The sequence below is a fragment of the Pararge aegeria genome, chromosome 11 (genome assembly GCF_905163445.1).
Source record: "Pararge aegeria chromosome 11, ilParAegt1.1, whole genome shotgun sequence".
In the NCBI taxonomy this organism is placed as follows: Eukaryota; Metazoa; Arthropoda; class Insecta; order Lepidoptera; family Nymphalidae; genus Pararge; species Pararge aegeria.
The window spans coordinates 17,721,797-17,749,431 of NC_053190.1; the positions used below are offsets into that span (position 1 = coordinate 17,721,797).

General features: G+C 37.9%; 3 protein-coding genes across 9 annotated transcripts in view; 2 read left to right on the plus strand and 1 right to left on the minus strand.

Moving 5' to 3' along the window:
• LOC120627573 (nesprin-1) overlaps positions 1-12,694 on the plus strand; it is a 233,921-nt gene extending 221,227 nt beyond the window's left edge. For 5 of the 7 annotated variants that reach the window (XM_039895576.1, XM_039895577.1, XM_039895581.1 and 2 more), the window contains 9 exons: positions 293-481; positions 736-1,115; positions 2,705-2,743; positions 5,006-5,168; positions 5,828-6,059; positions 6,815-7,028; positions 7,575-7,719; positions 9,416-9,477; positions 11,239-12,694. In XM_039895576.1, the coding sequence (XP_039751510.1) occupies positions 293-481; positions 736-1,115; positions 2,705-2,743; positions 5,006-5,168; positions 5,828-6,059; positions 6,815-7,028; positions 7,575-7,719; positions 9,416-9,477; positions 11,239-11,464 (1,650 nt within the window). In that variant the 3' untranslated portion in view covers positions 11,465-12,694. The remainder of the gene's footprint in view (positions 1-292; positions 482-735; positions 1,116-2,704; positions 2,744-5,005; positions 5,169-5,827; positions 6,060-6,814; positions 7,029-7,574; positions 7,720-9,415; positions 9,478-11,238) is intronic. The other 2 variants (XM_039895578.1, XM_039895582.1) reach the window with 1 other exon arrangement.
• Positions 12,695-12,973: 279 nt separating this feature from the next.
• On the minus strand, positions 12,974-23,876 carry LOC120627592. The gene is made up of 10 exons (XM_039895602.1): positions 23,803-23,876; positions 22,674-22,863; positions 21,896-22,105; positions 21,435-21,527; positions 19,841-19,941; positions 17,795-17,894; positions 16,527-16,670; positions 15,043-15,138; positions 14,604-14,707; positions 12,974-13,511 (listed from the first exon to the last, which is right to left on the minus strand). The coding sequence occupies exons 2-9, from the start codon at positions 22,830-22,832 to the stop codon at positions 14,606-14,608; spliced, it is 1,005 nt and encodes a 334-aa protein (XP_039751536.1). The 5' UTR covers positions 22,833-22,863; positions 23,803-23,876; the 3' UTR covers positions 12,974-13,511; positions 14,604-14,605.
• A 1,341-nt stretch (positions 23,877-25,217) lies between these two features.
• The window catches only part of LOC120627755 (dynein heavy chain 2, axonemal), an 83,974-nt gene continuing 81,556 nt past the window's right edge, over positions 25,218-27,635 (plus strand). The window contains exons 1-3 of the mRNA XM_039895782.1: positions 25,218-25,290; positions 25,703-25,860; positions 26,993-27,263. Coding sequence (XP_039751716.1) covers positions 25,218-25,290; positions 25,703-25,860; positions 26,993-27,263 — 502 coding nt within the window. The remainder of the gene's footprint in view (positions 25,291-25,702; positions 25,861-26,992; positions 27,264-27,635) is intronic.

Sequence of the window (27,635 nt, forward strand, 5' to 3'; positions counted from 1 at the left end):
AGAATGTATTTCTAACAGGTTGATATTGAATGCAGGATTTAATTTCATAGGGCGAGTCGCATATACAAGCAACTTTTTAGTTTCCTCAAATTATTTGCAATGTTTGTTTAAAAAAAACTCATAACACACTTTAACTAGGTTTTTTTAATTGGTCTGAATTTGAGGAGTATGGGTTCAAAATAACTGTCATAGATATATAACAAGTTAGCCCGCTACTATTTTTGACATTAAAAAAACTTCTTCTTAATCTAGAATTGCCAACATTGCTTAACGTATGGAACTTTTTCACTAGGGTGTGGAGGAAGATCTCCGTGAATGCGAAGCGCTAGTGGACGATGCTGACCGGCTTTCGGTGGCTGTTACCACTGTACCCGGCGTAGCTGATATGGTGGGCGAATATCGCGCACTCTTTGCTGACGTCAGAACTAGACTGGAACTAGCTCGGGCTGAGGTGGTTGGAGATGTAGACAGTGCTGTACAGGTTTGTTAAAATCTTATGTATCCGAAAAAAAAACTGTTTAAGCAAATATACGTAGATTAAACATCTTTCCTACACTGTATTTAAAAAGTATTTATGCCACTTCAATACTTTAAGAACCTAATCTAGCTGTAATTCTTGTGTAAGAAAAAATTGAATCAACTCTGTATACTATCGAATCATAAAAGTACGTATTTTAAACTCTATTAATTCAAAAAAATCTCGTAATCGTTACTAAGTCCAATCTGTTTCTGCAGGTTGATACATTGAAATGGGAGACGGATGCCGCTTTACAAGTAGACACATTAACATCCAAAGAGACTTACCGAGTCGAACTAGCATCCGCCGTCAAGGAAACCTCAGAATCACTTGAAGCACTAAGAACATCTCTACTCCATGAAATTAAGGAAAACGCTGGAAGTGACGAACTAGCCACAGCGGCTAAAGAAATAGCTAAAGCAGGCGCTAAGCCTGAACAGACATTAGAACTCGCTAAACATTTATCAGAACTGTTGCTAACAGAATGTGACGCTGATGAAGAAGAAGCTATGTTAAAGGAAGTTGAATCTCTATCGTTGAGATACGAAGACCTTTTAGCGCAAGCTAAAAAGCGGGAACTACAAATCAACAACTTAAGGTAAGATTTAGCAATCTTACGTTTTTCAAATTAACAAATAAATCTCTGTGACATTTGTATAAATTTGTATATGTTACCGACGGAGATTGCAGGGTTTTAAAGGAAGCTCTGTGCAAAGTTAGCTATTGCAATGCACGCGCTGTCTATCATATGAGGTTGGCCATTAAACTGCTCGAAACGTTATTTAACCAAGTTTCAAGTAGTCTACAATGCATCTTACCTTATTAGGGATGTTCAAAGTACAGGAAGGATTGAAAAGGTTTCTGTACACTATGTACAGGAACCTTTTCAATCCCTTTTATTATAAAATCTGGTTCCTGTACTCTGTGTACAATCTGATCTGTTCTGATCTGAACCTTTTCAATCCCTTTTATAATCAAATTTATAAACAACCCGCGATCTACGCTGGTAACGTATTTTAGATGAATATCGATAGATATGTCTATCGTTATTTTTTGTATGCAAAAGGGAATTTGGCAAAGCTATGTTTATGGCAATGCTATGTAGACGCACTGGCACGTTTGAATTTGGTGGTGGGCTTTATATTTGGTTCTTGAAAGCCACTTTTAACTCTATAGCACTAATTTAATTAAACACAGATGTATTTTCTTTAATAACAAAATTCTTAACTAATATTAGTTCTAAATTTAATAATTTTTAAATGAATTAATACATCATCAGCTTACTCTTTATTTATTTTACCCGAAAGTCCTTTTTATGAACAACGTTTCGTATCAAATAAATATTTATTATCAATTGCTAATTTAATATTCTTGTTTAAATAATTCTTCTGTATATTTAATAACCTTATCAAAGACATTTATAGTAACAAAATCTTAAACTGTTTACTTTATTTAGCGGGATAATATTTACTAGCATTACTGATATTATGGGCTTCTGATTCTTCTATCTATAAAAAATAATCCTTCAATTAGAATACCACTTTTTTTACACCTCTTATACCTCCAAGTTCATGGTCTGTTTTACGCAAAATTCATTCGATGTCCTTACCTAAACATTTTTTCCTTATCAAACGAAAATTGATCATTTGGAAACTCAATAAATCTGTGTTAAAATGTATACCTTCTATAAAGAATGTGGGTTCTTAATAAATATTCCATTTTATGTATAATGCCATAAACGTTTTTTTATAATCTATTTAGACTATTATTTCACGATCTTTTTTGCTCAGCGGTTTGCGCTGCGATTTTACAAGTACCCAGCATTTCAGCCAGTTCAAGTTTTAAATTTATAAATTAATTAATGTTTGAACTAGTGATAAGCTTCGGTCCCGGCTAGATACCTATCCTACCGACAAAGTCTTGCCACCCAAGAGATTTAGCGGTCGGTACGACGACACTTAGAATCCGGGTTTAATATAACTACCATACCCTTAAAAGAATAGCTCGCTACGATCTAAGACTGCACCGTGATAGATATGCGATTGCAGTCAAAGTTCAACTAATAGCAGTAGATTTTAAGTTGGTAGGTCTAAACAGAAAGCTCCAATTTTAAAATTAGTTCTGAAACCCAGTGATATTCGCTTGTTAACCTGGCATGCGATATTAAACAGTCGTTTTTGGTCCTAGGTTGCCCCACTCCGCGTCGTACGCTCTTACGTGCGAACAGTGAGTACCGCTTCCTAATATTTTCTATTTACAGACGTGCCGACTCGGTTGGCGCCAACAATCCGACAGCGAATTTCCCAGATACTTATAATGTAAAACCACCCCTCTTGCCGCGCAACGCACGCATATGGAGTCAAATCAAATCGTGATATTCTTAAAGCAAGGCCAAAGCGCAACGAACTTGCATCCTTAGTGGTTATTACAAAAAGCACGGGGTCGAGCAAGAGTCTTGAGAATTGTCGCTCCCAAGATGCAAACATGGACGGCACGTCCTCATACGTGGTTATGATTGGATGTGTGACGACAACGAACACCCAAAAAATTCAAAGAAATAAATATAAATGCAAATGCGTTTTCAATGTGTAACAACAAAAATTAATAATTGAAAATTAGACTACGAGTATATTTGCTTTGTAATCTGTTGAAGAGTTTAATTTAATTGGCCAGTGTTTTGATAGATAATAAATAGTTAATTCGATACTGCGGTCATATTAAAAGTATAAAGTATTAAATAAAATAAGGTCACCTACTAAATAGTTATCTGTGAACTTCGAAACGAAATGTGGGTCAACACTTGAACTCTTTTTTAGTTTGTTCGTTATAATACGTACTACGATATGATTTGACTGTAATACTGACATTGATGTGGCTGTGTGTGAGGTCCCATTATAAGATTATGTTCCAAGTCTAATTACGATATAGATGACTGTGTTCGGATTGTTGGCTTCAACCAAGTTGGATAGTCTATTAACAGCATTTATAATATTGTTTGAAATTAATAGAAATTCGCTCGCAACCATCTCGTAGACAATCTAATAGGTATACTGTTTCAATGAATTCGCAAAAATTCGTATACCACTAAAAGTAGTAACTTCTACCGCTTCACTTTTGTGTCTGAGCACAAATCTTTGAAATGAATTTATAGGTCCAATAGTAGCGCTCTCCTTTTCACATCGTCACCAATGGCGACAGCACTTATAACAGATCCAAGTCTATAAACAAGCGGTGTTTGCCAAGTGCTCAGGACATTGGTCTCACTTTTTGACTTTGGGGGAACTAGACGATTTTATTAAATTTAATTTTCTGGTGCACGTTACACAAATAGCACAAAATTGTTGCACAATTTTTAGCACTTAACAATTGCAATTGGTTGTTAGCGAATTTCTTAATACCACTTTATTCGGATGCACTATATTTGTTTATATGTTAATATTTATATGCACTTTTACACTTTGATAAAAAAATTAAACAAAGCTATATAATTATTATTATTGTTAAAACAAATAAAGTGTCAACCGAAGTTTAATGATTTTCCTGTTAATTAATGACGTACGAAGCTTTATCTAGATGTTTTTAATTAATGCATGCATTAGTGAGTACGTAAGTAGTAGGTAGATACTTGTTGTATTATTGTTTAAATTATTTTTTATTTACGTATAGCACAACTAATGGTTTAATACAGTAGGTTAGTAAACCAACATACAAAAATACCCGAAATAAATGTTTTTTTTTTTTTATTATTATTATTTAAGATAAAAAAACAGGTCAAAAGCATCCATGTCTCTTTATTAGTCAAGAAACACTCTGTTGACCCCACTCGTAACTTTGGTCAATATTATGATAATCTTTTAAATCATGGAACATACGATATGCAACTATATTTCAAGATGAACATACAGTTTCAAATCTCTATGTTTAACTATTTTTATGATTCCAAAATTTTATTTTACTGAACCTACTCACTCATTAACTCAAGAAAAAATTCGATAACTTTGGTAGCAAGCCGGACGCAAATTTCACGCAACTGTGTAGGCCTTATTAATAGATAAACGTGGCATAACGTCGGAATACTTTAAAAAGTTGTAAAGCTTTATTGACAGAGCCCGTACAGGGAAGTACTACCGCCATGTATTTTACAGCGGCATAGCATCTTTGCCGGTGTAATTTTAGGCATATGAGGCGCAGGCTCATTGATTGACATTGATGTACACAGGACGGCACTTATCAGGACGTGTTCTTTGCATACCCTGCAAAGAATTGCACTTGGTGCGTCAATTATTACTACAAGAAAAGTTACTGTCAAGTAAAGTGCTGTCCATGTGTGATAGAACACTTGCACTATCACACCTCGACAGCTCCTTTCAAAAGTCAGAACGTGATAAAACGCTACGTAACTACTCCGATTTTAAGCCAAGTTACTAAGAAGGTACAAAGATTATAGATTTTTTGTCACAGAGTGAATAATAAGTGTTTCTCTTATAGTGAGTCTGGACGATTGACGTGTCCTCTGTGCTCTGACCGCAACTGGAAGCAGCTAGACAACGACCTCTGGCGGCTGGAGCAGTGGCTGCAGTTTGCCGAGGCGACCGATGAGGCGAGGACTGACCCTCCCGAGCAGTATGACGCCCTGGAAGACGCTATACAGGTAAGTGTTGACGTCAGTAAACTTATTACCTAGACACAGGTACCTCAGAATGAGAGGTTTATGCCGTGGTTCCACGCTAGCCAAGCGCGGATTGGTCGGTAACACGAGCTCTTGAGAACATTGTGAAGAAGTGTCAGGCATTTGATTTTTTTAGTTGAACGATGTTTTCTTACGCTGTTAAAGCATGTGATATTCAATTGCTTAAAAAAGCGTTTTAAATTCAACTTTTCAGCACGATGGTACTTTGTCAAACTCCTTGGCGTAGAGGTGAACGCTGTGGTTTTAAATGCGAGGCCCCGGTTTCAATCACCGGCAGGAGTAATTTTAAAATTTATAATTTTCAATTTTCTCCGGTTCTGTACGGTAGGCTTCGGCCGTGGCTAGTTACAACCCTACTGACACATCCGTGCTGCTAAGCGATAAAGGTTACCAGTGTAACAGCTCACCGTTCAAAACCACCCGCAATCGAGTTTTAGAGGTACAATCAGTGGCGTGCACTTCATACATGCACAAAAGCACTGTATACCCAAATTATTTTATATGAGTCGTATTGGAGGGGAATTTTTGCCGTTTCATGCAACTTTGCCGTTGCATATCCTGGTAAGAGACCCAGTGCACGTCGCTGGCTACAATATGCTACATCCTCTCAACATTTCCAGGACCACCGTGAATTCCTGCTAGACCTGGACTCCCACAAAGCACTGGTCGTCTCCCTCAACGTGGTGGGCTCCCACGTGACCCGCCACGCCAAGTCGCAGGACGACGGGCAAAGAGTCCAAGAGCGACTGGTCGCGGCCAACCAGCGCTGGGACCGCGCTTGTTCCGCGGCCGCAGCTTGGCAGGGCAGACTGCAGACGGCGCTGGTACACAACCGGGAGTTCCATGATATTGGTGAGTTTCCATTTTAAGCTTTAAAGATTTCCAAAGTCACTGACATATCAATCTATAAGCAAGTTGAAATGAAGGTGCGATGGCTGTTGGATCAGGAAAGTTCTAGAGTGAAGACCATGAACAAGCAAGCATAGTGTGGGACGCCCAGCACGATGGACCGAAGACATAAAGGGGCGTGGGTGGATGAGGAAGGCTGAGGACCGGGTGTGGTGGCGATACTTTAGAAAGACTTTGTTCATTAGAAATTCAGTTGTGGACATCCGCAGGCTGATGATGATAATTTCCATCAAAGACATACGTCACTTACAAGGAAACAAGAACTTATTAGGTGTTATATCTAATTTAACATTTGGTAGTTCTTAAGAGTAATGCGTTTTGTATAGAAAGCGTTTTGTATAGAGGTTTTTATAAAATCCGGAGAAGTTTGTCATGTTAACTTATGCCGTAAAGCAGCATTGCCTTGTTCCGCAGGGTGATTATGTATCTTGCGTCCGGTTTGCGACAGGCGTAAATCATGCGATCACTGCTATCAAACTTCACTTTTCCATACAATAAATAAACAAAAGTGACGTTTGACAGCAGTGGTCGCGAGCTAAGTAATTACCATTAGGAGAGTCATTTAATTCAACGGCAAAATAACCGCAAATCCTTAGCATAAAAGTGGCACGCTATTATATCCAAAGATCAAAACTTCACGTATCTCTTTACCATATCTTGTTCTGAGTCTCTCATTTTATACCTTGTCTTGTCCACAGTTATAGAATTGGTTGCGCAACTAGCTGCGGCTGAACGCACGGTCCGCGCGCGAGAACCGCTGCGGCTCACGCGGCCGCCACAAGAATTGAGAAAGGACTTCAGGCGATTCAGCGAGCTGAGAGACGAACTGAGCAGAGCCGAGCCGAGAGTGCTCGCTCTGAGAGACGCCGCTCAGTTGCTCAAGGGGGCAGACGCTCAGGATGTGTGTAGGAGGTAAGTCAAATAAATACTCAAGTACCCCCCCATTTATGAATGCCTCGTTGGTCGTTGATTAGCATATTTAGGAAAGAAAAGAAATAAAGTACAATTTATTATATAATATAACAAACACAATACTTACTATACGATAATAACTTATAACGACACAGAAATAAGTAGTACAAATTGGTGATATAGCCTTATCGCTAAAAAGCGATACTGTCAGGCCACCAAACTGCAGAGGATATCATGAGTGATAAGAGGGTTACGGTATGTGGGCATGTTTAACGGCGGATCACTTTCCTGGGTTTGAATACTGGATCAGGTCAAAAATTGTTAAAGTATTGTGTTTATTCTGGTAAAGAATTTTGCAATACCAGCCCGGAGTTAGGTAATGGTGTGTCAACCCCCATGCTTCGGAGAGCACGCTAAGCCGTCAGTCCCGGTTATTATCACTAACTTGTTAAAATAGTCATTCTAGCCCATGGAGCAGCGTGTTGGGTACAGAAAACCCGTGCCCTGTATTGCAAGTATGATGTATGATTAAAACTCCATTCACAGATTGGGTGAACTTCGTCTCAGACTACAATCTCTGCGCAAGCTGTCGGGCGTGTATGCTCTGAAGTTAGGAGCGGCTCTGGCGCGGCACCCGCCCGCGGCCGGCGCCATTGCGGCTGCGGCCGCGGCAGCCACCGCCGCCACGCAGGTGCGTAACGTGAACACCCTGTATACACACACGTCTATGCAGTAGCATAGAATTTACTATATGTGGTATCTTTTTACCTACTGCTAAACATTATTTCTTTGACTAAAACAGAAGCCAGATTATTGACACAAATGTCTCATTTTAATGATGAAATTAAAAACTTTCTTTTCATTTGAACTTGACTTGACACGCTACAGAGTGTCTTGATTTTGCTTTAAAATTAATTTTCAAGCCTGAAGTGTTATAAAATATATTTATTGTTGTTTATAGTCTATTGTTATTAGGTACACGAAACAGGTAATAACTAAAAGTAGATATAAATATAAGAAATAACAAGTTGTTATTATCAGCTTTGTGCGAAAAAATATTAACGAAGATAACGTATGTTTTGACACTTGTTTACAGAAATAAGTAACAGAAATAAGAGTTGAACAGGTCCTTAACTCATATAGTTTATTCAGAGAGTCAAATATACCTAATAGAATGTAAAAATCGAATCTTCCTTTAAACAGATCACATTGTTATTGGAACTAAAATACTTACTTAATTAAAATAATAAATAATATTTGGACAGTATAACATAAAATTTAAGATAAAATAATCATCATTTATAATTAATATTAACTATTTAGTGTCATTAGATAATAATAAAATTTAGATGTGATTACATTTTCAGCAGATCAAAGGACCTAATTAATTAGAAAAATTGTTATTTAAAATTGATCTTTGTTGCCCCCGCTTAACACTGCTTTTGAAACACAGCACAAATATCCGCAGACAAATCGACAGCGAGCTTCGTTTGTAGAACAATTTGCCCTAAACAGTGTATTTTTAAAAGACATACCTCCCCTTTATAGTATTTACTATGTAATCCGAAGGACGTATTATAAAATATTATAAGTACTATTTATTAATCCTGTAAAAAATTATCATATTCCCAAAGTAAACAATAGTTAGCATTAGATATCTGAAATGTAAGGGCATATAATATTTATTACTAATGTTTATGCAAACACTCATTATAACAGTTACAAAATATAATATTTTTTTGCGTCAAGCCAACTTCTATCTAAAAAAGTTCATGGCCATGCGCCAGTGGCGTGCACTTCATACGTGCACAGAAGCACTGCCTACCCTATAATTTTTGTATATCCCATAAATGCGAAGGATTTGCACATTTTGAGGCATCTTCCTTCTTTATGCTTACCCTGGTCAAAAATCCTCTGCGCGCCATTGCCATGCGCTCGAAAAGTATTTTAAAAATAAATTATGCATATTTTATGAGATCATGACGTATATTTTATTATGGATATCGCAAATACCTATATATATTATATATAAAATATATACATATTATATAATATATGAATATATATATAAGAAACTTACATTATTTTATTTAGATACTGATAATTAATAAATACCTATACAATGAATATAAATAGAGATATTGCATTCAAAGATTATTTATGTATGTATTTATGTAAATCCCCTCTACTGGTGCCTGACCGGAGGATTTTTTTAAACATTTATATGAGTATGAGTGAGATGAAATGAAATACACTTTATATTACATCAAATTAAAAAATATATATGAGTGTTTGTAGCGAACAGAGAACCCCCGTAACATAACAATAATATCACAGTATTAGTAGTGGCTTTGCACCGTATGTTGACGTAATGTTGTTATCCGTAGCTGATGGAGGGAGACGAAGAACAGCTGCCAGCCATGAGCTTGCCGCCTCTCGACGAGAATGAGTAAGTTTTCACTTAAAGCGCCTTGTAAACCGGCTAGAGGAATTGGCATCAATATTACCCGGGCAATATAGCCCAGCAATAAACGATTCTTTTTAAATTAAAAAAAAAAGCGTGCGCGTAACCTTTACGTGCGATTGAAGTAAAACTTTTATTATTATTTATTGATGAAAGAGTAAAATGTTCCTGGGACTCCGCCATTTCATTTAATACTCACTATTTCCTTTTATATTCTATTTAAAATTCATTAATAACACTTTCACATTGAGAGTAGAAAATTGAAAGAAAGATCAGCACATGACAATATTACCTTGTCATTGAATATGGAAAGTCGCAATCGTCAGAAAATCTATTAATAATTTATTTATTACAAAAGTAATAAATAAACAAATATATTTAGAGATTTTCAAAAAACTTCGCAAATTTAAATCCTTTTTTTATAGGAACTGTTGAATATTTATTCACTTTGCTAGTCGAAATTGATGCGTTTGAAAATATTGGAAATAAATAATCCTAATTGATGATATAAAATGCGTGGAGTATATGACATATACTTACGACCAATCCAAATTGTTATTTTTAAATAGCGGAAACTCTACAGACGTCGCGCCCAAAGGAGTTTTACTTCAAAAAAACTCAAAATTCAAATTTCAAGTATGCTTACTCTATAAGCAATTTAGAACCGACAAGTGTCTGTTTGTAGTGACTTTAGTTTAAGTAAGTAAGAGAGTTAATAGGATTATTATGACGAGTTTAGCATATAAAACGACGCAATCATGCTTAATTAAAATATAAGTGCCAAAAAATCTAGCCCGTTTATAAACGCCTTTACACGTATTTAGTCAACACTTTTAACACTTTTCATTTCGTAGGTTGAAAAATGCGTTGACCCCGACCCGATTTCATTAATAATTATAACATGCCACTTGAATGGGATTCTTTTATATATTTTCACGTTTAAATGTTGTTTTCCAATACTAATAAATTCCTACAATAATTAGGATGATGTAGTTGGTTCTATCCGAGTTTTGTACATGTACATCACTTATTTTATTCTATGTTACTTTATATTACCTGATAGTTGACAAGGCAGTCTAAGATGTACGGTCACTAATCTAAAAGTGGTAAGGCAGTTTTTTTACCCCTAATCGATTTCTACACGAACGATTTAGTTGCATAGACCGATTCGATTGCATACGATCAGAGTTTCAATCAATAATTGTTACTTCTTCCAAGTTCCAATCACAGTAACATATAATATAGTGTTTTATGACTATTTTGTAATACAAAATAGTGTTTTAAACGGTGTTTATACTTCATTTTAACATCTGCGGCTTTGAATAAAATGCCCTGAATACGAGCCTTATTTTTTACTTTATTTGAGATTTTACATATAACATCAAAATTTAATAGCGCATTATGACACTTGTGTGCAATGTTGATCCTAACACTCCAATATTGCGTGCGCAATTAGTGTTACAAGAGATAAAAGCAAATTTCTATGATCTGTTGGTATCTTTTAATTATTAAAGCAATCAGCGAACGTAGGTACTTTGAATTCTTAGCTAACATAAAGAAACAACTGTAATAATGTTAAATTATGCACACGTGTTTTATAACTTGTAGTAAACTTTACGAGTTACACATCGCCATAGTAATTTTATGGTCATTGTATGTTGTGGATAAGTGCAAAGAGACACCTGTTAGTCTAGACAAGTAATTTAAATGAAAAAGTTTGCATAACTGTTTCCGTATCCCCCACAGCGTCATCCTAAGCGAGGAGCGTGAAGAGCAAGAATTAGGCCGCGTGCAGAGGGGCTTGCGATTCGTGTGTCGCGTCGCACGCGCCTCCCTCCCGTTCCAGGCCCTGCTGCTACTGCTACTGGGAGCCGCGGCGCTCGCCCCCCTCTCCCCCCACGGCGACTGTCGCGGCCCGGCGCCCTCCCTGCAACCCGTGCTCAGATACCCGCATGGCCCACCCCCCCTTTAGACTTTAAAATCCGTAAGTACACAAGGATAAGAAGAATTGTGTCGACTAAAAATAATTTTGTTAAGAATTTATATACAATTAAATTGTTTTCGTACCCATAAATATCAATAGTTTCGTTATATTGGTCAGGAGTGCCACGTCCGATGTGAATCCAGGAATTGCGTTTCGAAATAGCCTAAATATTACTTGTTTGAGTAGTTGTGCACTAGATCCAAACTCGACAGAATTTGGACAGAGTTTACTCGAATCGCGTGTTCAGATACGGATCGGAAGTATTGCACAAGGGCTGTAATATTAACCTTCGATATTTATGCGTACGGACTTGTAATGGAATATATGTAAAGGTTTTATTCAGAGCCTGTTAGTACAATGCTTAGAAATGTAAAAAACAGTAATTTATTTAATAATTTTGTCATTTCTAAACATTAAATTTCTCAGTGTCTGAATAAAAGCTATGGATTGTGTTTGTAAGACTTCGATATAGGTACTCGTTTAAGTGTCAAAGTTATATATTTTGCCATTTATGGGTATCAAATCGATGATAGTGAGCTTGAAAATTTTTAAATACATTTGATAATCTCAATTTATAAATAACGCCTACAAAAAAAATCTGATGACATAATAGAGTCTTGAAAATTAAACCTTACCATTCAAAAAGCTTTAAGCTTATTCAACCCACCTGGTAACGCCCAGGTTTTGGGTTGGGAAAGATAATTTTCAATACATTAAATATAATAAACAACATTCCTCAAGACACTCTTTAAAAAAACAAAATAAGGACAGTCTCCCCTCAGGACTGCACTAATTTTGTTGTTTAATCTGTGACGTTAACTGACACTTTGACAGCTGTCACTGTCATCAGTTTCCCGGGCGAACGGCCTCGCCATTGCTTTTGGCAAAACGCGATGTTCGAAGCCGAATAAAAAAGAGAAAAAAAAATAAAGACATTCCAAAATCTCCACTGGTGCTATGCCCCCGCCCGAATGTAAATATGAGATTTTTGTATATTTGTTACGTTGGTATATAGAACGATGGTGTATAAGGATATAGAGCGCTCGGGGCCGCGCCGCGAATCGAATATTTAAAGTATTTATATAATCTATATTAAAAAATAAAGGCGCCGCACAAATCATAAACGGAGGCTTGAACGCATTCACGCATTGTTACTTAAACTATTAGATTGTAAGGAACTGTTTCCAATAAAAGCAGAATAAAGCCTTGCATTGATTATCGCTTGTTTTATTTACAAATAATCTGTTATAGAATAGTTACCTCTAAATAATAATGTACTACTGTATACTAGAAGCTGTGATGGCATTGTTAAGAAGCTCGATTTCCCATCACACACATAGTTATGTGCGTTTAAAGTAAATAAAATATCACTTGCTTAAACGGTTAAGGAAACCTGCATGCCTGAGAGTTCTACTAATTTATCAAAGGTATTTGGAGTCCACCGATCCGCATTGAGCCAGCGTGGTGGACTACGGCCCTAAGCCCTTCTCGTTGTGAGAGGAGACCCTTTTTCTGTAATGGGTCGATGTGGTGAATTTGATGATATATACTAGAACGGTGAGCGGTGATAGCCTAGTAGTATGACTTCGGCCTATTCGGAGTGACTGAGTTCGATCTCCGGCCCGACCCTTTCGGAGTTATGTGCGTTTTCGGTGTCCTAAAAATAATGAGGAAACCTGCATGCCTATAAGTTCTCCGTAATGCTCTCCAAGGTGTGTCTACCAATCCGCATTATGAAAGCTTCCGCAAAAGCAGTGCACAAATTTCCTTTGCGATTTAATGCCTTGCACAGTCAGCATCTTGGGCGACCCATTATCGGCCCACTACATGGCACGGGTCAGAATAAGAAGGGCTTTGGCCGTAGTCTAACACGCAGGCAAACTCCGTATTGGTTGTGTGGTCTAGCGAGGTGTTTATTTATTTACAAAGATTGCCGTCAGGCTATACATATTAAATTATATATACTATTTACACTATGGATAGTTAATCCAACATATTATTCCATCTTATTTATAATCAATATTGATATTTGTACCTGAAATAAAGAATATTGTTTAACATTACTTATTGATCCTGCTAATATTACAAATGTGAAAGTTTACTTTTTTTACTTTAATATGCTACGACGACGCACACATCGCACATCTAGCCCCAAAGTAAGCGTACCTTGTGTTATGGGTACTGAGATGACTGATGAATATTTTTATGAATAATGTACATAAATACTTATAATATACATATAAACAGCAACACACTGAAAAACATTCATGCTCATCACAACAAAAAAATTCCAGTTGTGGGAATTGAACCCACGGCCTTGGACTCAGAAAGCAGGGTCGCTGAAAACTGCGGCAATCGCCCGTCGCAAGTGTGGATGTTAGTAACTCAATCACGCAAAAACGACTGAACGGATTTGGACAAAATTTGGCATGCATGTAGCGTTTAAAATGGAAAAGAACATAGTACACCTTTTATCACGATTCTTCAAGTAGTACGCGAGGCCAGACTTTTAAATTTGATATATGCTATGGAAAAGGACATGTTCTTTCTATACCAATCTCTCAAATAGTTCCCAGTGGTAAGATAAAAAGTTTTGAACGAGCGAAACGCTAGACCCTATTCTGAAGCTCACGCAGACGAAATAGCGGGCAGAAGCTATTCTATAAAGGTAATGTCAAATAATACTACCTTTTCCCTCTAACTAAGAATGAAACTTACGCTAATGGACCCGCCAATATTACAACGGGTAGGATTTAAATATCCCCTTCTTCCAAGATTGTAAGTGTTGGTGTATAAAATAAAACAAGATTGGGTTATACTTTTAAGCGTTGCATATTTTGATGTCAGAAGTGGGATCGGCGAAAGTCTACTGGTGCCTAAAGCCAGTCTCTAAATCACGCCACTTATTGCATAAGATTGCAGATTTTGGAAATTGCGTATCAACTTAGAATATGACTTCCTTTAACGGTGTAGGATGATATCGTGAGGAAACCTGCATGCCTGAGAGTTCTCCATAACGTTCTCAAAGGTGTCTGAAGTCTGCCAATCCATCCGCACTTCATTCTGAGAGGAGACCCGTTCCCTGTTAGCTGGTAATGGGTTGAAAATGACGACTTTATTATATTACCCCTAAGAGAGGTAGGGATAACTGCGTGTGCGCATTTTCCTCCTGGATCGCCGTTTCCGTAGCGACACTGCACATGCCCCGACGCTTATCTCAGACTCTATATGCTAAAACAGACATAATTTTGTTATTATAACGGCCTTATTATTTAAACACACAGGTTGGCCGGTCAGATGACGTTATAAAAAAAAAATTAAGTCCGGTATGCTGTGGGGTACCCGAATCAACCCCATGTATGTTCCGCGATTTTTTATAGTTTTGGAGTTATATTTTTTTTCGAATTTTTGAGGAATTTCGACATGATAATCTTAAAATATTTCTTTAAAAAAATCTCTTTATTGCACAGCCAAAGAACGGTTAAAGGCGGACAAAATACTGAAGCATTTTCTACCAGCCAACCTTCGGACTTGGCAGAAAAAACGATTGTGCGTTTGGTACTAACACGTGCGGTAGGGTGGTGGTGCTCCGTCCAGTCGCCACGAGACACTGCCTCCAGGGCTCCCTTGCACACCGCGTACGTCAGCAGCATTATCACCGTCTGTACGATCATTGTAATGGAAAAATTCATAAATATAGAGCCCAAGCAACTAAGGCAATATAACGGAGAGCTGGCAGCAACGTCCTCTGTGCTACTACTACCGTCTACCATCTACTGCGAGTATGAAAATTAAGCTTAATTAGCTATACTCCGCGAAAAGCAGGAGAATCTGTACGGTGTAATTTATAATTTCTTCAATCCTTATACTCCACAACAAACAGATCTTCGGCAATGTACCCTCCACGCACGTTTCGCTCCGAAACCGGAGCATCCTCAGGAGATTTTGACTTAACAATGAATAATTGTCAAGTGACAGTATAAGAATTGGATAAATTATAAATTACACCATATAGATGCAGAAAGCAGTAGATGCTTTTCGCGGAGTTACAGCAAATTAAGCTTAATTTTCATAATATATCATGGATTTCCGCAAAGTAACGCCTGCTTCTATCCAATATCTAATGCGATCATCCGTCTGCTGATTGTGGCATAGGCAGTTGATTGATGATAATGTCATTTTCATCAGACTTTCAACCCCTATTCATCCCCAAAGGGATTAAATTGGGGTCGAAAGTCTCAATGAGAGTCCGTAACATTTTTTTTGATTTACATCGATGACAATTTGTGTTTAATATAAACATATTTTCACGAAAAAAATAATTTAAAGTACTCGTACATTATTTTGGTATAACCGTGGCTTTAACCGTTTACGCATCTAACGCATCGGAATTAAAACGAATAATATTTTTTCCAGCAATTATCCTAGATGTGAAGCTAGTCTACAGCATTTCCCGATAAATGGACTATCCAAAACAAAAAGATGTTTCAAATTCGAAACTTTCTTCCTTAGATTAGCGACATAGCCGTATTTATTTGACATTACTATGTTAACATTGACATTACCCATATACTCGTAATATAATTAATTACTTTTCAATGCTTACTCAACAAGATATTGCACATATCTATAATGATTGTACTCGTTGTGAACTTTGAATTCCGCATGCTTAATAATAGAATATGAAGGAATGTCATATTATAATAAGAACCTATGAAATCTCATGTTCAGCGAATAAAAAAAAGAAAAAATAACCCGTTCAATAAACAAACTCTTCAGCATTGAGATATATATTGTATCCACAAAAGAGGATGAATGCTTCTGTATTTCAATTCGCTAAAATCTAGTACGTGCTATTCTATTTATTACACATACTGTTGGCGTAATTAGCATTTTCATGTTTGTTACAATGCGCTAATCTTCTACTACGTCCGACACTACCTAGTCCTGTAGTGTTTCATTTCCTGCAAGGGCAGTATACGTTGCGACTCTTGCAGTAGGGGGAGAATAAGTTACGACTCTTGCGCTTGTGGATTCAAGTACTACCTACCTGCATCAGTATAATGAGTATATTCAGCACGTGCAGAGCGAGCGTGACTCGCACGAGCGGGTCCCGAACTGCGTCCAAACACGTTCGTGCGTTCAGTGACGCACCCGCCATTGAACCGCGCCACCACTCCTCCCGCCATTCGCCCTTGAGCATAGACAATAATAAATAATACATAAAAAATATACTACGACAATACACACATCGCCATCTAGCCCCAAAGTAAGCGTAGCTTATGTTACGGGTACTAAGATAACTGATTAATATTTATATAAATAACAACATAAATACTTATAATATACAAATAAACATCCAGACAAACATTCATGTTCATCACACAAACATTTTCCACTTGTGGGAATCAAACCGACAGCCCTGACACAGAAAGCAGGGTCGCTGCCCACTGCGCCAATTGACTTCTTTGAGCTTCAATTAAGTGTATCGCTAAAAAGAACTGTTTTGATTAGGTGTAGTCCTTACGTTGTTTAAACTCGCGATAACTTTTACACTAAATGTCCGACTGGAATGAATTAAAAATTACTTTACTTCTATATAAATAGGCTTGAAGATAAAACTGTTATTTTCAATAAGAATTAATTCTGTAATTATAATATCACTTGCTTCAACTTTGAAGGAAAACATCGTCAGGAAACCTGCATGCCTGAGAGTTCTACATAATGTTCTCAAAGGTGTGTGGAGTCCACCAAGCCGCACTGGGCCAGCGTGGTAGACTACGCCTTAACCCCTTCTCATTGTGGGAGAAGACCGGTGCCCTGTAGGTGGCCGGTAATGGGATGATATGATGACTGCGGAACTAATGTAATTCAAACGATTTCGACGGCCGACTGGCGCAGTTGGCAGCGACCCTGCTTTCTGAGTCCAAGGCCGTGGGTTCGATTCCCACTACTGGAAAATGTTTATGTGATGAACAAGAATGTTTTTCAGTGTCTGGGTGTTTATCTGTATATTATAAGTATTTATGTATATTCATCAATCATCTTAGTACCCATAACACAAGCTACGCTTACTTTGGCGCTAGATGGCGATGTGTGTATTGTCGTAGCATATTTATTTATTTATTTAATGTAATCCCCTTTTTATGTTTATGTTTTTACCAATACTCAAATAAATTGAAAAAGTTATTTTTAAAACTGCATCTGATTACATTTTACGGGAATAATGTATTTTTTTTGCAATCGTAACCTGGACCTTTCGATTCATAGTTGAACATGCTAACCCCTAGTCAAACGGGGTTACGAAGCCTTACTCACCTGCTGTAAAGGATCGTGGTAACAAGATGACAAAACGTTTGGCGAACAGCAGGAGTATGGCGATACGGGAGGTAGCACCTTGCCGTCCGCACCCGCTATTCTGATGAAGAATAAAAGAAGAGCTTTTTGTGACAGAGCTCGGAATGACTACATGCTTATTTTTTTCGCTAAGCAGCATTTTTACATGCTGGGTTCCGATCGGAAGGGCGTGGTTGCCGGTGTAATAATAGGTTTAACACCTACGCCTCAAATTGATGGAGACAGGGTGGCATGTTGCAGGACGTGCTCCTTGCATGGCTAACCCGGCTAAGTTTGTTGTGGGCTTCTTCTTAGATCGTAATGGCTAAAAAGGAGGCTGCCGAGCGCGATCGAGAGAGAGCCGATCCTTCTCGGAGACGACAGAGGCGGGCGGATGGCAATCGCCCAATTCCGTCTGATCAATAGTCCCAGATGGAGGGACATCGGGTCGTGTCGGACAGGATGGGGCTCTTGCCGTTTAACATCAAATATACACGACCCGGGTAGGACAGCAGCTTGCCGTAGCCATAGCGAGGCAAATGAGGTCGGGGGAATATTTTCTCCCGGGACGAACTCTACATGCGCTGTACGAGGGAGGCACCGGTGCGTTCTTAGGAGATCCCGGAGCCTCCCAATTATGTGCCGAGGATGGCCACCGAGGGAGTTTTAGTGGGTAAAGATCCCACATAACCCGATCATCCCTGAGGTCGGGTATCTTTGAAGATTTCTCCCCCGAAAAAAAAAAACAAAGGGCTAGCACGGGCAGGTGATAAAAATTATATGCCCCGATTATATCACCTGACAAGGGAATAATTATATTGAACGTGTCAACCTGCTAAAGTACGGGAACATGGAATAGGAGAAGTAAACCCCCTTTTATTGTTACATCTTTATATATATAATTCTTGTGTGCGTGTGTATGTCACTGAACTCCTCCTAAACGGCTGGACCGATTTGAATGAATTTTTGGTATGGTATGGTGGTTTGGTATTAATGGTATGCCTTTGGGTGGCACCCTAGATGGTTTAGATTCACAAATCAGCCCGACAGATGGCGCTGGGGTCCGCTTGTAATATATATATTATTTGGATATTATTTTCACTTGTGCGTCAGTGCTCTGAGAGTCGATAAAGCTGTGGGAGTCGATAATATTTTATCCATCCCCCGGGTATATAATAGTCCCCTGTCCATGCTAGCCATGCTGAGCGCATTTGGAACCCTCGTAGCTTTAGTTTTAAGTTTACGATTGTAGTTGTAGCCACCACTACTCACTGCTATGTACACAATTTGTATATAATCAACGCATCAAAAGTGCCATCTACGTGCCCTATTTGAATAAAGAAATATTCGACTTTGACTTTGACTTTGACATGCCCTGTGAAATGTTGATCTGTTTTTAGACGATGGTTTTCTATTTACCATCAGGTGGGCTACCAGCTTGGTCCGTCAATTATTAATTAAAAAAAAAAGAAAAAAAAGTTTCATACTTTACCATCAGTAACGGAAAACCTCCCGGTGGAGCAGTAAACAGAATGGTTTTTGAAGTAGTCCCGGACACGATCTTTGGAAATTTTCAGATTTTTATCCGGTCAGACCAGACCGGACAAAAATGGACAAAAAACCGTTAAAAACGGCTAGTTACTTGGTAATCTTTTTTTTTTTTTTTCTTTATTCCACTACAAGTTTGCCCTTGACTGCAATATCACCTGGCGGTTAGTGATGATGTGGTCTATGATAAAAGCGGGCTAAACTGTATGAGGAGCCGTTGGAGGCAAGCGGCCCAGGACCGTGCATTGTGGAACTCCCTACAAAAGACCTATGTCCAGCAGTGGACGTCAATTGGTTGAGATGATCATCATCATCTCAACCAATCTGTATGACAAACCGTAACTGAAACTGTATGACTACAATACTTCAATACATATAGTATTGTTTGTAGTCATATCCCTAATCGCTTAGCGGTCTTTGTTGGTACGATGACTCCACGCCGCAGAAGTTCAGTTATAATGTATGCAGTAAAAAACTAACTTCATAACCAAATCGGACTCCTCGTTGAGGAAATCTATATTGATCCAAGGAATCTCGTGCCAGTCGCTGGGTGACTCCACGCCGCAGCAGTTCAGTTCTACCTTGGGTGGGAATTTTCAAATAATTACCGATTATCATTAACATTAATATACCGTGTGGTGACGGCAGATTAGAATACAGTTGTCACCACCCCTACTCTTTCCAGGTGTCGTACGAGGTCACTAAAGGGATTTTCCTATTATACGTGAAGAGCGCATGGATGGGCTCGTCTATATTTTGTATAGCATATCATCGCCGAGCCGGCCGGTCCGGAGATTATAAACAGAATTTTCTTTAACATAGAGTTTACTTTTGCTAGAACAACTTATGACCACAGAAAAATATAAATTTCTATCCCATTCATACCAACATTAAAATGTCGAGTGCCAGAAGAAAAATAAAGAAATTATGACAGTTGAAAATGACGTTATCGAAATTCAAATTAGAATTACGCGAATCTAAGCTTTATTCGTAACGAGTTAAGGTTTTTCATAAGGATAAAAGTTTGTGTCGCTTGGACCACTACAGGACGCTGGCAAAATGCGTATTGGTGGACTTCACACGCCTTCGAAAACATATGATGTTTTTTCCTCTTATATATTTCCCTCTTATATATCTTCCTCTTATAATTGCTTGAAACGCACATAACTTAGAGAAGTTAGAAGTGCATTAAGGTTTAAACTCGGCCTTCCGAAAGTGTTGCCGAAGTACCGACCTAAGGCTGGAAGCCTTAGGTCGGTACTTAAATAGGCTATAGGCGTGAAAGAATACACTTTTATAAAAATTTGCAAAAAGTATACAATTTGGCACCCTTATCGCTCTTGCAGACAACCAAAGGCGTTAAACACAGCTCAAGAAGAGAGGTAGGTGGTGCATACAAATAAACATATATATACCTGTATATAGATATATAATATATCCATATAATAAACTTACAATATACTATATAGATACTGATAATATTACTTGCTTACTGACTTGCCATACTAATAATAAAAATGCCAACGGGAGTCTATTTTTACCTATGCTCGGCTCAACTGCTGCACCGATTTTGATGATATTTGGCACGGAAATGGCTTGCATGTTTGCACCATGGAGACGGACATAGAACGCACATTTTTATGCATTTTTTATCCCAGAATCTTTCCAGTGGCATTTATAAAACGAATCTTTGTTATATATGTAATATTGCCTGGTAACCGACATACATCACTTTTCTAAAATCCAGACTATCAAAAACTTCTAAGGATTTTTGAATTACCGAAATACGCGGAATCAGTCCCGGGCAATAAGTTAATATTTCAGTGCAAGATTTAAGTGGTTAACATGTGCTTGGAGGAAAATTCTGAATCAATGTTAATTTAAATAGCATACAGTAATTACATACGAGTACATTAATTCAATCATAATTTCGTCTAAAGTGTGCTTTGTTGTTATGCCACATAGACTGTTAGCCCAAGCCCATAAATAAATAAAAATACCACGACAATACACACATTATTTTACGTACCCATTCGAAAATACTAACTACTTACTACTAAGTTTTTATGTTTACCTGCATTGTATCTATGAGTCGCTTCCAAAAAGGCTCAGTGAGATAGTTAGAGATACCGATGCGTAAGGATGAGGACAACTCATTCATGAGGGACTAGAACAAAAGTGAATATAAAATTTAATTAATTCATTTATTTATTTCACGAGCTCCATGGGGCAACGCTCATTGCTGTGAATTTAAGTTGGATGTCCTTGTTTGGCGGGACAACTTGGGAATTTATAATTTCTCAATTTGTTATGGTCTGGTCCGGCAGGAGGCTTTGGCAGTGGCTAGTTACCACCATATCTACTGCAAAAATGGCACTACAAGCAGAAGAAACAATATCTTATCTTCTCTTCTCCATTTCATTCCAATCCATTATATTCTTTTCTATTCTATTCTATTCTATTCTATTATATTTATTAGTTAAAAAAAAATAATTGTTATCAAAAAAATCTAGAAGGTAAAGTAGGTTAGTTTACCTTCAAGGTGCTGTTGCAAGCAGCGTGGACCAGCAAGCCGTTGACAGCCACCAGTGAGCCGCTGATGATCCACAGCCGGGTGATGGGCGCTGCCCTCGGCCAGTGGGGGCAGCGCAGCAGCCACGTGAGAAGCCGGAACCCTGACGTGTAGTGCAGCTTGATGCAATACGCTTGCAAGAGGATGAGGCCGTAGAGAAGGAATACTGTGTACTGTTAAATGAAACTGGGTCATATCGGGCAAAGCCAACAATTCGATGAATTGTTCCAACTACGCCGGCGCTCTCCCGTACAGCAGTCCCGTTACGCCGCGCGTGCTAACTCCCATTCAACATCATAAACAGTTGAGCAGTTAAATGCTAAGTAAATCTTTCATCTTAAATATAAGCAAACACCAGACCTTGTAGTGAAAATAAAAAAAAAAATTGGTGGTCTGTAAAGTCGGCTTACTGACGTTAGTTGAACGTGACAACGTCGTAAGAAAATACTGATGGAATGGTTGCATTTTTCAAAAGAAAATTTTAATTTTATTTGTTTGATAGATATTATCGTTGCTATAAACAATTGACACCACATTCACTGCACTGTGCCTCTTTGTCGCTCGTTCCGCGCTCTCGCTTGCACTTCAAGCCTTGAATGGAACGCCTCAGAGTGAGGTAACGCCGCATACGTCATTTTTTTTCGTGCGTGCAGCCGAATCCATCGAATTATAAGACGTTGTCACATCAAAAATACAGACACTATTACTCAATATCAAGAACTAAAAAAACAGTAAACTTGCCCTGTGTATATGCTTCAGCAGCGACATAACCTTGATGGACACGTTGTAGCAGAAGATCACCATGACAAGCGATATGACCAGTTGGGCGATCAAGAGCGCCCGCAGCAACACCGCCAAACGCTGCCGGGCATCTTTAGTGTACGTGAATCCCCACGCCATAGGACCACATGGCGTGGCATGCTCGCTACCACTGGACATTTAGTACATGAGTTCAGTAAATATATACGCTAAAGCAGAATCTTAAAATGGAGACAGACTAGACTAGGTTCATTACGAAACTCACGACAGTCACTTTCGTATTCTTTTTGTATGTTAAAACCTACGCCCATTGGATTGGAGTCATGGTCATAATCTCGACTGAGTTCGAATCAGTGGCGCGCATAGAGGGTATGCACGCAGTTTATCGATGATAAAAGTGTATAAAAACTTACGGTAGGCTTTTTACAACTTTTACATTGCCTATCATTAAGTTTTTAGTAACTCGACCAAGAGATTTTATTCATTTCATAACATCCGCCCGCTTGGTGCACACTCTGTGCATACCCTCTCTGCACGCCACAGGTTCGAATTCCAGCACGCACCTCCAACTTTTCTAAGTTATGTGCGTTTTAGGTAATTAAAATATCATTTGCTTCAACGGTGAAAGATAACATCGAAGAAAACCTGCATGTCAAATAAAATAATGTAATGTGTCATGCAAAATAAAATAATCTTTTTTTGCTGAGAAGAACATCATTGATTGTATTGATGTGCTTTTAACCATATACTTGTCCAAATAAAAAAGAAGCGTGTAAACTTTTCATAGACTCTGCTTTCTGAGTCCAAGGCCGTGGGTTCGATTCCCACAACTGGAAAATGTTTGTGTGATGAGCATTAAGTGTTTTTCAGTGTCTGGGTGTTTATATGTATTTTCTAAGTATTTATGTATATATATAATTCAGAAAAATATTCATCAGTCATCTTAGTACCCATAACACAAGCTACGCTTACTTTGGGGCTAGGTGGCGATGTGTGTATTGTCGTAGTATATTTATTTATTTATTTATTTATTTATATAACTACTTAATTGATTAATATTAAATAGAGAGCTATGTTGTAAATTATTAAGTATATTTTTGTATTTATCTACCTGGTTTATGAAGAACAATTAATTCCGTGTAAAATTTTATGAAAACTGAAAATATCAATGCTAATATGGACAAATTTATCATCCACTGACCTCTGTTATTATTGAGTAACGTTGTTATCATGTTTGAAGTTCTGTCAAGATTGACACTTTTATTTATTTTTAAATTGCAGACGGAAATATTTATAAAAGGTTATTATGAATTTCAGTAGGTAATACGATTGTAACACACCACTTTCCGCAGACTAACCACAGAATTCAGATTTGTTCTGAATTTCTGATTTGTTCTGAAGTTCTGTGCTTTTATTTTGTCTTTTTGTTGTGTATAAATAAATAAATATTAAAAATAAAACTCCCCAAGGGATTATTTGCCCGTAAACACCACGCTGCTGGCCAGGGTACCTAATGGGTAACCAACGCGGATATGGGGATATCCGTGATACCTTATTGCCTAGACAACCAGGTTAATTTAATCGATATTTTTGGATAGTGCGGACGGGATAACGGGTTTTGATTGGTATAGGTTAATCAGATAGGTTGGGACTGGTCTATCAAGTATTATAATAAAAGAAAATAAGCGTTAAATTGGTGAAGTGTAATTACAATTAGTGCAGTTTACACAGATTACCATATCTGTAGCACTAGATAGGGTCCTATTTAGTACCCTATTTATCTTGAAGTCTAAGCTGCACTTAAAACGCTGTCATCCGTTGAGCGTACTTTGACTTTGTTTTATTAGTGTTAAAATGTGATATATTTATGATAATTTATGATATGATAATTATAAAGGATAATTAAGCTTAATTTGCATTAAGCTTGATTTTCACAATATATCCTGGAATTCCGCATAGTGACGCCTGCTTATATCATATATTGATATAAGTGTATGATATAAGCAGTATAAGATATAATTATGTTAAATAAAACTTTCTCTCAGTTTAGGTGTTTCTTAAGTCCTGGTTAAGTCACGTTCCGTTTCGCTCATTTCATTGAGTTCACGCACTTCATGATCGCCGTTTTAACGTTTGTCCGTTCTGGAAGTTTTGTTAAAAATATAACTAGATACTCTTTGACAATAGCGATGTCGTCGTGCTTTCCTATGTAATACCTATTTCAACTCTCCACATGAGTTGTTTCTTTTTCTCTACAATACGGCGATGGTTTTAATTTCGGTCAGACTTTAGGTACTATTTGATTCGGCCACTCAATTTGCGTTGACCTTTACAAGCTTATATTTTTTGTTAAACTGGCTATTCAAAATAGTAAACTTTGAAGTGTCATAGCAACATAAACAGTCGTTTGTTTTTCGCGTATCTATAAACATGGCTTGGTAAAATTATTCCTAAGCGATAGCTTTAACATAAGCGATATTAAGTAAAGTAACGTTTGGTTAAGGGTTGGTTGGTGTTGCCGCCAAAATGTCGGATGTGAGAAGAAGAGTCAAGGTGACGTGGAGTGACGACCTCAGCCACAACTCTGAGGAGGAGAGAGGTATGATTTAACAGATTAACAACTAATATTATTAATGAGAAAGAGTGTTTGTTTGTTTCCTTCACGCCCTAAATAAGTAACCCATCAACATGGTTTTTGGCATAGAGTTGAGAGGACGGAGTATAAAGGCTACTTTTTATCACAAGAAAACTAACGGTTCCCACGAGATTTGTAAAAAAGAGTGCAGCACTTCCTGAAACATGCAGTTCTGTGTCCATTAATTTGAGGTGTAGGTGTAGGTGTTAAGCCTCATGTGCCTTTAATTACACCGGCAACCACGCCTCTCAGACCGGAACACAGTATTGCTGCTGAGCGGCAGAAACAAACATGGCTATAGTAGGTACTTCCCCGGACTCGCTCTGTCACAAAAAGTTCTACTGCTACAAAACTGACAGATATCCCTATCTTACAGAGCGGGAGCGTCTAGCGCAACTGGAGAGGGAGCTAGCGGAGCAGCCAGTCAAACCAGTCTACGATCTCCAAGAGTTACAGCAACTGGTGTCTTACGTCATGAGAATGACAACCCTCTACGACCTTAGAGACGAGGACTGGAACAAGGAGGCCATCCAGGTGAGGAGTATTATTCAATTTCCAAAAAATTTTATTTTATGTTATTACAAGCTGTTGCCCGCGACTACGTCTATGTTTTTGTTTTTCGAAAGACATGTGGCATTCAATTTAGGTGTAATTCTACTGTAATTTTTAAGTTGTGTATTATATAAAAAAAGATTTCGTGCAGTTAAAAAAAACAATTCACAATTAAACAGACATTATAACCTCTAAAGTACAAAAGTAATTATTTAAATCGGTTATCATTTGACGGCGTTGTGGTGTAAAATCGTCAAACACTTTTGTCCGCTCTCCCAAAAGAACTGAGCTTAATTTCGGGATAAAAAACATCCTATTTTACTTCTAATACCTTCAGGAATATGTGTACAAAGTTTCATGATGATCGGCTTAGTGGTTTTTGCGTTAAAGCGTAACTAACGAACTTACATTGACATTTATAATATTAGTAGGGACAAGTTAGCCCTTAACTAAAATGAGATTTTAGTTCGTATCAAATCACATATCATATCAAACCACTGGTGTCCTCCCGCAGCGAGAAGGCTTGAGGCCGTAGTCCACCACGCTTGCCCAGTGAAGGGTGGTTTCCAGACGCCTATGAGAACATTATAGAGATATGAGAACTCTCAGACATCTATGTTTTCTTCACCAAAAAAAAATCCAATTCAAAATTCATTTATGTACTTGAAGTAGGCCTTACTTTACCCTAAGCACTTTTGAAACGCCCAATAAGTTTGTTTGTAGTGACCTTTCTACCCGTTCGGAGTAGTTCGGATGAAAACGGAGCCGGATGCTTCCTTGTCATTAAGAAATTTATTAACTGTATATTAACACCTTTGAAGAAAGTGATTTTTTTGTTGCTAAAGAAAAAGGTACCTAGAAGGATTAGATAAAATGTCTGACTACTACTGTATCAAGGACGTCCAAAGGTTTTAAACTACCTTACTCTTAAGAGCACATGCCCCTAATCGTAACCTAGAGTCTGAGTTTGTGACCGGGTCTTGGCGCTATTTTTCCGCTCTATAAGATTAGAACTACGCGTAATAATAAAAATAATAAGTACAACTGAATTGTATTTGTGGTTAATCCGTAACAAATCTTGTTTTAATGAATACCTATATTGTCTTGTCTTTAGGGCATAGAAGACTGGATAACAGAGCCAAAAGACCTAATTCTCTGCATATACTACAAAGGGGATAAACTAAAAGCTGCTTCAGACATACCACTGTCTCCGGTTTACGACCTTACTTACTTCCTAAGACAACCTGACTACGTGTTCAAAGCTGAGACGTTTCATGATGATATAATTTTTGGGACCTTCGTCGATTCAGTCGAGTCGAACATGATACAAATCCTAGAGTTAATGTATGCGCCGTATTTCTTCGCTATCACCACTTGGCCAGATAGTAAGTAAACTTGTTAAAAAAAAATACATAAATGACAAACTCTGCACGATAAGTCACATTTTAAAATGGCGACATACCGCCGCCATGTTGACTTTTTGTTCTCACTGTGAATGATGTAAAGATTCTAACATTACTCACTAAATACGGATCTGCTCATCATCTGTTCCCCGCCCACAATGGGTTAAGGCTGTTTGTCTACCACGCTGGTACAGTACAGATTGGTGGACTCCACACACATTTGAGAACATAATGGAGCAAAAGTCGCACATAACTTAGAAAAGTAAGAAGTCCGTGCAGGGATTCGAACACGGTCCCCAGAAAGTGAAGTCGAAGTTCTAACCACGGGGCTATCACCGCGTCGGCTCAGCTATT

What these genes read in the sequence shown, in the direction of transcription:
- LOC120627592 (XM_039895602.1), bottom strand. Translation starts at nt 22,832, where the DNA reads ATGGCGTGGGGATTCACGTACACTAAAGATGCCCGGCAGCGTTTGGCG. An exon ending in GACTCATAGATACAATGCAG is followed by an intron (nt 19,942 to 21,434) that starts GTAAACATAAAA and finishes TTCCCACCCAAG; the next exon opens with GTAGAACTGAACTGCTGCGG. An exon ending in ACCACGATCCTTTACAGCAG is followed by an intron (nt 16,671 to 17,794) that starts GTGAGTAAGGCT and finishes TCTATGCTCAAG; the next exon opens with GGCGAATGGCGGGAGGAGTG.